The 11,343-nt window shown below is 36.8% G+C and overlaps 1 protein-coding gene across 1 annotated transcript; it reads left to right on the top strand.

Annotated features, from left to right (window-relative positions):
* The first annotated feature begins 5,390 nt into the window (after window positions 1–5,390).
* atp5mpl (ATP synthase membrane subunit 6.8PL) lies at window positions 5,391–7,585 on the top strand. The gene is made up of 4 exons (XM_026340784.1): window positions 5,391–5,506; window positions 6,440–6,563; window positions 7,040–7,060; window positions 7,423–7,585. Exons 2-4 carry the CDS (start codon window positions 6,440–6,442, stop codon window positions 7,434–7,436), a joined length of 159 nt encoding a protein of 52 aa, XP_026196569.1. The 5' UTR covers window positions 5,391–5,506; the 3' UTR covers window positions 7,437–7,585.
* The last annotated feature ends 3,758 nt before the right edge of the window (window positions 7,586–11,343 follow it).

Raw genomic sequence — 11,343 nt, 5'->3', positions numbered from 1 at the left:
TTATAATCCAGACGAGCATCACAACCAGTTCAAGGTCTCTTTCTTATGAGATCCACCATAACCCACTTCACTGCACCTAAGTCTGACCAGTGAGTCAGCAAACGACATAAAAGCGGCACTTTACTTTTATTTAACACTCATTCCTGTCTGTTAAAACATATGTTTTGATAAAGCACCAGGGTTTAGTTTATTTTAAATATCATGTCTTCGACAGTTTTTTTTCACTGCAGAAATATAATTCTGATGAGAATAAAAAAAGTCAAAATTTCAGTAAAGTATTACAACTGATCCACAGGTTTTAACTTATCCCTATAAACTTGACTCACAAATATACTGTCCTAACTTACCTTTGAGAGTTGAGCATTTATCCAGTTGGTGAAAGTCCTTTTCTGAATCTGTTCATGCTCCACTGTTAAGGCAACAGAGATAGACATTGTGATTTCCATACGTGCAAAATGTATTTTACATTTAGGGTGTTCAGTCATCAGACAGTTCGTCTAGGAGCACTCCTGTGGGTATAACCATGTGCATGTTCTGCAAACAGTGATGAAGTTAAAACACTTTTACCATAATGCCAAATGATTTGCACAAATCTTCACAAAGTGTTTGACCTTATTTTTTTAATTCTGTGAACTGTCTGTTAGCAGACAGCTGCAATGTAATCTGTAATCCCAGTATGGAACATGCTGCTGTCCATAAAACAACCCATAAACTTTGTAACAGCAGTGGGAACCCTGATCTGAGTTGCAGGCAGATCATCAGCTACTCACCAGCATCAGAGAACTGTACAAATGTATGACCCTCCATTTTTATAACCAATAATTACTAAAGCCATGTATTATAGCTAAGACAACAGTCCATTTAAATAACATAACATCTCCCCTCTCAAAGCTAGACGGTCAGGGAGTGAAATGCTTCCTCTTAAAGCTAAAGTAATGCTTCTGGCTAGGATCTAAGTACAAAACGGGATGGCGTCCAAGATAGACACACATACAGAGTCTCACACACACACAGCAATTATACATAGACACACTCAAAGCCGTAATGAAGTCCCAGACAGTGTGAGTGAGAGTATTAGGGTCACACATGAACCTTAAGAGATACTAGATTATATCTTAAGCTCCTGCAGCCAAAATATTAATATTTTCATTAACTAACACTGAAAGGCTTTTAATGTCAGTAATATCTATCTTATATATATCTTATATCTTAAGAGAATATTGACAATAGTACTTGGAGCCAATAATCACCTGTTAACACACGGATAAGTTAAGTGTCTACTTATATTTTTATCACAAGAATTAATTTAATTATTGACTGAAGGTAATTCCTTATTTTATTTACAACTGCTGATGAGATATTAATATTTGTATCCAACCAAACAAGTTGGATGTTTCTCATAATTATATCACTCTGTTAAAGTCACTATCGTAAATCTTTAACTACTGCTTTCTGTGTTAGGCATAAACTGCAAAATTACAGCTTGGAGATCATTTCCCACAGAACTGTCACAGCCTGGGTCAAATCTGGACAAAGGAGGGGAGACCACACATGAGTAATAACTAAAAAGTATGTTTAGTTTATATTACTAAATATACAAACTAACACAAAGACAAACCAAACAACAAAACCAAAGTGAAAGCCCAGAGAAGAGAGACACTGGCTGACTGCTACAAGTTTTTATATTGCAGCCGTGAGCTCAACAGGTGAGCTGAATCTCACCGATGACCCAACTCAGCACACCAGGCTCCTGCAATTAGAAAGGCCTGTAAAGGCAAAGGGTTGTTCTAGGGGTTGTTCTAAGGGGTTCTAGCACAAATGTGCACTTTTAGACTAAACCTTGCCATATGCTCTTCCAGCTTGTCCATCCTCAAACATCAGCATGTTTAAGGCTGGAGAGAGAGACAGGGTTAGAAATAGAAGGCAAAGTACAGTGATGTGGGACATTACTTAACGTAATCGTGCATTTGTCAAGGCCAACTCCCTGACTGTACAACACAACACAAAATGCTTCAGGTCAGTGTCTGTGTCAAGGCCCAATACCTGACCACAAGACACATGCTTCCTACCTGCCTGCTTTCCCATCATATGATGTCAAGGGTGAGAAAACAGACAACTTAGTGTTGTTTATAGAACACATGATACCAAAAACAAAGGCCAAACTACTGGAAGCAAATGAGGAGATTTGAGTAATGTGTTTATATTTACATTTGTTTTAGCAGTCCAGCAAAAGGAGCATTACAGTAACCCTGATGTTTCCCAAAGTAAGATCAGCATCACAAATGACTCAGAGAGTCTTGACAGCTCACTGCATTTTAAAGACAGTAAATCTAGAGGAGTATATGTGTCTCTGTGTTTGAGGATCTACAACTAGCTTTGTTGTAATCACAGCTAAGATTATCACTCTGTTGTCTTGTCTGAGAGGAAAAGCACACAAGTCACATTCAGATTTCTGAACTTACACTGTTGTATGGTTAAGAACCTGCCTGAGCAGGAAATCTTTTATACTAATCACTTGACTACTCCCAGTTTATCTGACAGGCCCAGTGCAAACAGCAGAAAGAGGCGTCACCACATGAGTAATAACTCTGTCCTCTTCGTCTGTTGTGAGGTGGAATAAGGCAAATATGTTTTCTCGCAAGGTCAAATTACAATCACAGATCTTTAGCCGACGTTTAATGATCAAACAAACATAAACATGATTTTTTATTGTGAAATTACTATGTAAGTAACTTTTACCCTCATACTCAGTTTGTTTTCATGCATTAACTGGTTCCAGTTTGCATCAGTTACTTATTATTGTACATTTCTAGTACAATAGTTAAGGTTTTGTGATGGTCAAATGATTATGATGTCTTAGCAAAATATCAAATGTTTTAAATGTATTTTATGATACAGATAACAACATACTGTTAATGATTATGCTTTCATTCGGCAAGAGACCTTAACACCTGTGAGTCACCAATTAATCTAACTATATGTCTGTGGACTGAAGCCGGAGTAAGGAGGAAACCCACACAGGCAAAGGAAGAAAATAAAACTGTACAAAAACACCTCTATAATTATATGAAGTTAAAAAGGAGAATTGAAATGGAGCAGTATACTATAGAAAGATGTAGATTATATTATGTATAAGTATTTGTAATGAATATGATTGATATGTTTTATTTTTGTGCTTTACAATTTATAATGTATGTTTATATAAATCTTTATTTTATGAATTGCTATGATATGAGTAGTGTAAAAACAGGAAAATATAATCAACAATGCTTTTTTGTAGTCAGCCACTCACACCACATCACATCTATAAAAGCACACAGACAGACTGACCTTGCAGAAGCATGTGCACGTTGTCTATATCCAATGGAATGCTTCCATCCTCTTCCTCAGTTCCACCTGACGCCATGTAGTCTCCAAGCACAGCCTCTAATTCACCCCAGAAAGATTATATGGATTAGTTAATCATCTATTCAAGAGAAGTACACATCAGAAAGTAATAAAAACAACAGTGAATATTTCAGGACATAAGTTTTTCCCGCACCCATCCACGCCCTTACACTACCATAGACACACACACACAGATACAGTACAAGTACACACATGCAAATACTCAAACAACGAGCTCAAAGAGGAAGAATAACTGTGCTGCATGGAAAGAGCCATTAGCACTGTGCCATAATGTTGATATACAAAAATAGAATGGCTTCAGTAAATCAACATACCTGTAGCAGGGCTGTAGTCAGTGCAGACAGCTACTGTGGAGCATACTACAATGAAGAACTCCGTAGAGTGTAAACACTGTACAGTGAATCTCCTCAGCTGTGTCCTTTCATTCTGGCACAACTCTGTTGAGTGCCTGCAAATAGGACGTAGACCTTAGGTGATCATAAAAGAAACAAGGTGCCTCCTGCCTATCAGAGCACAGAGGACAGAAAAGAATGGAAAGTCCCGCCCATGCACACTGTTCAACAAATCACTCATGCAGACGCTCATACAGACTTCATACCCTTTAGTTAGAAAGTCATCATGACCTTACTTGTGTTTTCAGCTTCTTTTGCACCAGCCAGTCCTTATTACTGATGCTCCAACTGTCTCTATTTTCCTTACAGTCTTCTTTGGTTTTCTTGTATGCTGCAGTAATAACATAACAGAAACAAGGACACTGGTTTCAGTTTCAGTTTCCTTTTAGGGGTAATTCCAGCACATTCCTTCCCAACATATAATTCTTAATAAATACATGATTTAAGTCAGCTTTCACTGGTTTCATATCAAGTCTTTTGATCATTTAAGTATTTTAAATTATAATTCATATCAGTTTAAATTAAGTGACCATAGGGAGGAGATTTCTTTTTCAATTCATTACCAGTATAGATACTTATGAATCAATTTAAATAATAAAAATATTGATTTATTTATGTTTTTAATTTATTTTACTCAAAGAAAATTAGGGTACATTTTGACCTAAGCATGTTACACTACGCCATTTTTACCCTTGAGAGCACTGCCAGTGATTTATTTGTTGTTTCACTATGGTGAGCAGACAGAGCAGGTGAACAGTTGGTGTGCCATGTAGCAGCTGCACCCTCACCTCCAACTCCCACCTCTGGTATGGCAGTGGCAGAAGAACAGCAGTGATTTTGAATATTTTGGCTATATTATTGACAAAGGAATCATGGGAATTTCTAAAATGACTTTCATGATTCTTCTTTCATGCACAGGTTGACAACTTCCATGAAACTATTAAGGATGTCACTTTACAGTGCAATACAATAATACATTTATAGTAATATACATCATTAGTGATTTAATATACATATTAACATTTCTGAGTAGAAGACATTAAATGTTCATGTTTATTAAAGTGAAATTCTCAAAAAATAAGATTTCTGAAGTTGTTCTCCATTGTATACATTAATTTGTGCATTAATTACAAGGCTTGAACATTTTAGATTTCCAGAAATGTTGTTTATAGGGGATACGTGGAACAAATATAGACTAGGAGAAATCTATTTCTTAATAAAGTACATTTGTATTCAAAATAGACTGTAAAACATGTGTACCTTTTTGCACACTTGTGTGAGTTAAAGTCAGCAAGGTTATAACATTAAACAGTATCTACAGTATTTAATGACTGTACTAAATATATCTGTAAAACTGAAAATGATGGTGGACTATAGGGTGTAAAGCAGCACATTTTCATTCCCTAGTTCCTATTTTTCTGTTTTCACATAAAATAGTGAGTCAAAGAATAAAAGATTACTGGTAATAGATTACGTGTATGATTAAGTCCTCAAGGTGGAGCTGTGGGTGATAGACAGGTATCAAATGAATCGACCGCGTCCTTCCATTAGGTGGCGCTGCCCCTCAACACGCCTGAGTTAGTGCATATTACAGAAGAAGAAGAAGAAGAAGAAGGAAGAAGAAGAAGAAGCTTTCTCCCCACGACTTTGACGTTTAGCAGCAGCACTTGTGTTGACCTTTCTGCAGCAGCGTGACAAACTTAAAGGTAGTATGACTTTACATTTGTTTAGTGACATTACTTTAATCATCGTGGGTGAAGAGTGTATGACAGTAATCAAAATTGAATCGATCTTTTTTTTAAAATCATGGCTGTATGTGCTGAGTTTACAGGTGTAATGTAAGGGTTAGCTAGCTAGCTAGCTAGCTTCTCGCTAAGGCTAGTTAGCATTCCGTCTGGTTTCAGACTATTAGCAGAGCTAAAACGCAAAACCAGCCATTCATTCATTTAGCTAGCTGTTCAAGGTTCAATGTTCACAATATAAATTTTAGCTGGATGTATGCTTGTGAACGCATCATCCCTCGCTTTCTTCGTCTGACCGACTTTCACGCATTAATGCTAATAGTGACTTGAGTACAGTGGAGTTTGTAATGTTAGCACTAACATTAGCATTAGCCAGCTAATTTATTTTACGTTATTGTAACTACAGAAGAATTATTACATGAAACGGCAGTATAAAAACAGTTTCACGTTACTTTTACATGAAGTCTTAGAAATAATAAATGGTGCTATTTTATCTGTTCTTTTCATCACGGTTTGCTCTCCGGCTAAAGTCATTAGCCAGGCCTGAGACAGCTGAGGGTCAGTGGACTGTTAACGTTACTCTCGGGACAGCAACAAACATTAAAATTATGTTATGTAAAAAATATTTTCAGACTGAACGAACAAACAAACATAGTTTTATGCAAAATTATTGCAGCCTATCATTTTAAACGTTTCATTTGACATGCATTAGGTCTCATTAGTATTTAAAGCAGTACACATCAGAAAAGTGGCAGAATTGTAAATGAGGTTTGGTGTGGGCTTCAGGTGTTGCAGTTATTCTTATACTGAAATAAAACTGAAATAAACTATCATGTCGTTATGCCTACTGAGTACATTAGGAGTGATTACAGACTATGCTGTTGCCTTCTGCCACAGATGGCTGGGCGCTTATTTACAAGTTGGTGGTCCAAGATGAGCCCTTACTACACCCAGGCATATCAGGAGATGTGGGTGGGTCTGGGCATCATGACATACCTGTACTACAAAGTTTCCTATGGAGGTAAGTTCAGGACTTTGATTGATGGACTCATGTGCTAAATGTTGCCAAATATATAAATTACTCAATAGGCATATATATATATTGTGCTTCTTATTGTGCTTTACAATAACACTTTATTCACCCCCTGAAGGGGAAATTCACATCACAGCAGCAGAGCCAAACTAACATTGACAGTTAAAAACAACAGAACTAATCTGGAATAACTCTAAAATATAGTAGATACATGGATTACATGGTAAAATACATGTAGATGTTAGATAAAGCAGTTATGATTCAGCAAATGTATCTGCATCCTGTAATACAAAATCAAAGTTGGTCATGTTTTATTTATTAAATCAGCTTCTGAAGTTGTCGTGTGGATCCTCTGTTTTAGTCAGTATTTAAATAGACTGTGTTGAATAGTTACATGAATTAATTCCTGTAAAAACAACCACAACTAGAGCTGTCACTAATATCACATTTTTCCTCTCTTACAGGTAAAAAGGCTGTGAAAGCCAGTAAGTAGCCCAACCCAAACACCATCATTATCAAAGCATATGTTATGATGGAAAACTATCCCCAAACTATGTTTATATGTAGATCTTGATCTTATTTGTTCTCCTGGACACAGCATTTTCCTCCATAGTGATTTTTAGGTTCAGGTCTTTTTTTTTTTCTAGACACTGTGAACTCAACTTGCATACTTGTAGGCTGCAGGAATGATAAAGTAAAGAATCATGGCAGATGTACAGTTACATATGTTTTCCTCTAGATGTCACTGACACATGGTTAATTCAGATGTAACTGGCTGATTTTGAAATAGTTTGTAATTAATGTATGACATTAAATAAGTGTTATCGTTTTTGTCTTTTTTCTGCAGAGCCTGCCCATTGATGCTTTCCACCATGTTCTCCATCTTTCAAATTTCTCTGTCACTGCTGTCAATTAATGCCCCAGTTGCTAATCCAGAAGTCCAGCATCATATTTGAATTTTTGTTAATATGGAACAAATAAAGTTGTTATCCCAAGTTTTGGTCATTTCATTTACTTTTCCTGAGTTGCTTTTGTTCCATGGTGGTCATATCACAGTGTTATGAGACAGGAAAAAAGTTTTAGAACTTTTTAAAAAATCAAAAAGCACTTGTTGTAGTTGACCTTAGGTCCTGCTCTAAACAACACTGCGAAAATACATCATTGCATCTTTTGAATTAAATTCAGCTTACATTGTGCCAAATTACAACAAGTCATCTTGAGACACTTTATAGTAGAAGGTTTAAGACCTTACAAAGTATTACTGTATATAGAAAACCCAACAATCCCACTTGAGTAAGCAGAATGATCTTTTGCTTCTACTTTTCCAGGCAAGTCTACTGGTTCACAATGTATTAGACTAACACCTTATATCATTGGTTCAATAGGACTAAATTACATCTGATGTGTAGATGAAGTGTAACCAGTATTCCAATCATGTAAATAAATCATAAAAGCTGTAGTTCTTTAAGTTTTTGCCATGTTTCATTGTAAGAGTAAAAAGAGAAAATAAGTGAACTATTATGGGACAGAAAATCACAGTTTGGGTTTACATTTTAACAAATTGGATAGGAAAAATAAACAGACCGCCATGTTTGGTATTGAGTGGGTGCTACTGGGGCTGGTTATTCTTGGAAGTCAGACTTAACACGAGTGCATCTCAGTAAATTACAAAAGTTTTTTTTTTTTTTTCATAATTTCAACCACAAAGATCCAGCACATGTAAAGTCACAAAAAAAAAAAAAAATAAATAAATAAATAAAAATAAATATATATATATATATATATATATATATATATATATATATATATATATATATATATATATATATATATATATATAAATCTTATTTCCATACATGGCACCACAATTGTTGGGAAGACTGCTAACTTGCCCTCCACAACAGGTAAGGGAAATACGTGATAGGGAAAGGTGCACAAGCAACAGGACTGACCTAAGCAATAACAAGGTTGTGAAGTAAACACGATTCAAGAATTTGGAAAAGCAAGAAGTGGACAGAGGTTGGAGTCAGTGCATCAAGACCCACCAAGCACATCAGGGAATGGTCTACAACTGCTGCATGCTTGGTATCAAGCCACTCCTAAACCACTCACTGCTCTAAAGTTCTCTTTTCAGATGAAAAAAAAAACTTGCATTTCACATGAAAATCAAGGTATCATAGATGGAGGAAGAGTGGAGAGCCACACAATCCAAGTTGCTGGAAGTTCAGAGTGCATTTTTCACAGCGAGTGTGGTTCGGGTGCCATGTATGTTTTATTAAGTCTAGAGTCAACACAGCCGGCCTACCAGGAGATTGTAGACCACTTTATGCTTCCTCCTGCTGACTGAGTTGCAAATTTCCTTTTCCAGCAGGACTTAACTACCACTAACTGAGCTGCTGACCATATTATTTTTACCTCTTGTCAAGAGGAAGATGAGAAACACCTGATCCAACAATATAGATGAGCTAAGCAACATGCTCTTCAATACACCTCATCAGTGCCACAGTCCATGACACCACATTAATGTAGTAATTCATGCTAACTTACTTATTACTTATTTTGATTATTGCTGTAATATACAGCAGTAGATTTAGTAGATATTAGTTATATAAGTATAAACTGCTCTCTCTGGGATATACAGTAGGACAAAAGGCTGTAGCATCAAAACTGGTTTGTTGACAAAAGTCAATATGAAATGAGTCAGTTTCTGTTTACAGTTTGGTTCACTGAACTGATAGTGAGTTGTGCTGCCTGGAGCCAAGTTTGGTGCTGGGTGAGGAGGTGAACTGATTCCACTTCTGTAACATCCCAGCTACTGTATGTGTGCTGGAGCTAAGACAAATAAATGCAGGTGTAAATGCTTTGAATCCACCTGTGAAGTTAGTGACAAAAAAGTTAGTTAGTTTGAACACATATCTTTAGAGTGTTACAAAAAAGAAAAACATCAAATCCAGCGTAAAGCACACACAGGTGACTCCAAATCTACGAGTATTATATTACCCTTCCAAAAGTGGAAAAACTCTCTTGCAGACATGGATACAGTAGACTTTTGTAGAATTGCCCTCTTGGGACTGAGACTAATCGATTGCTTTTGGCAGGATGAGATTCTGGTCTGCCGTGTAGGCATCTGTAAATTTGCTCTACCATAATATTACCTAATTAAATAAATGTCTGGTCTAGAGGAGCTGCCATGGTTGCTTCCTGTTCCTAGTGCCAAGGTTCTCTTGTTGTAGATGCTGAAGTATACATGTACAGAAAATGTTTGGCCTATAATTTGGATTTTCCAAATAATCCTTTAACAAAATCTACAAAACTTTCTTCAATTATTACAAGTATGCTTTAGGAGTTGTGTGTCAGTACTGTTGGTCTGTTAGGCACTGTAACATCCAGTCTTACATGTTTTAACATGTAAGTAGTGTTTTAATACTGGAGTTGGCAAAGGTGAACTACATAGAACTACGTATAACACATTAATGACTTTAAATAGTTCCATAAATTATAAAATATTTATTTTTTGCTTGATCCCGTTTTCCACCAGCAACAGCAAAGATTAGAGGCATGCCTTATCTAAGGTTTCTTTGAATAATTCAAGTAATTAGTAATAATTTGAGCTTATATTTTGAATGTGTGACCCCAATGGCTGTAACTAAAGCAATGTACTAGTTGTTTTGAGTCTCTTTGCAGCTGCTTATCTTTGTGTCCACAGACACAAAAAATCCTAGCATTCAGTTCATATTGAAACTCTGGCTGAGGGCCCTCCTGACATATCAGGCCCCTGGATCTGTGTCTGCTAGGTCTATTATCTATTAAATCCCAACTTACATACCATCTCTGTATTGTAATTGCAAAATCTTCATGAGACCAGCAATCTGAAAATGAGCCCACAGCAGGCCCGGAAAAGACAAATGAGAAATCCTGCCCCAAAAGCCCCTCCATCTATCATTACCACCTACACACCTGCACAGCTTAAAATATAGGTTCACTAATTTTCAAGTCAGTCTACAACAGCTACAATGTGCAGTTTTAGGAATCAAACTACAGCTAGCATGAGGCTCAAAATCAAGCCATGCTCCAACATGCTCTATCCAGCCCTTCATGTATTAGTCCTTATACGATTAAAATGAGCAAGAATGCTACAAAACTCAGGAAGCAGAAATAACTTATGTATATTTTTTGATTTGTTAGAAAAGCTAGTCTCATTAGTTGTCCCTGCACTGCTACCTGGTTGTTCATTGAGTCTGGTTCACAGAAACCTTTAACATCTCTCCACCTGTCTACTAAACAATTGAAAAAAGTTAACTTTAAAACAAACATCTGCCATTAGAAACACTGAATGAAGGTTTTCCTGCCACATTCATTCCTCCTGTTTAAACAGAGTGGAAGTCTTAGTATAAAAGTTCCCTGTATTTCTCTGCACAGTACTTCCCCGTTGAGTGGAAGCATAATAGAGGTGGTTTTGTGTATTTAAGGCTGCAACTATGAGAGATGTTAACGAAAAGTGACTGATTTGAATGGCTGACTGTCTGGAGCTCATCCCCATCACTTGGAGTAGAAACCCTCTGAAGTGATGTGTATTAACAGGAGTGGTTACAGGAAGCAAAACCTGTTCCAGTGCGCATGTTGGCACCTGAGTATGGTTTTAAAGACAGACTTCAACATTTGTGGATCTGTTTTTAAGCTGTTTACTTCCCCTGTGTGTGTGTGTGTGTGTGTGGTGTGGGGGGGGGGGGGGGTCGTGGACAAACGCTGAATGACAGAGCCGGAGCGC

This window comes from Anabas testudineus, chromosome 24, assembly GCF_900324465.2.
Source record: "Anabas testudineus chromosome 24, fAnaTes1.2, whole genome shotgun sequence".
Classification (NCBI taxonomy): Eukaryota; Metazoa; Chordata; class Actinopteri; order Anabantiformes; family Anabantidae; genus Anabas; species Anabas testudineus.
The sequence above is the reverse complement of the archived record's forward strand: the minus strand, read 5'-3'. Positions and strand labels throughout refer to the sequence as shown.

What these genes read in the sequence shown, in the direction of transcription:
- atp5mpl (XM_026340784.1), top strand. Translation starts at nt 6,440, where the DNA reads ATGGCTGGGCGCTTATTTACAAGTTGGTGGTCCAAGATGAGCCCTTAC. An exon ending in CTACAAAGTTTCCTATGGAG is followed by an intron (nt 6,564 to 7,039) that starts GTAAGTTCAGGA and finishes CCTCTCTTACAG; the next exon opens with GTAAAAAGGCTGTGAAAGCC.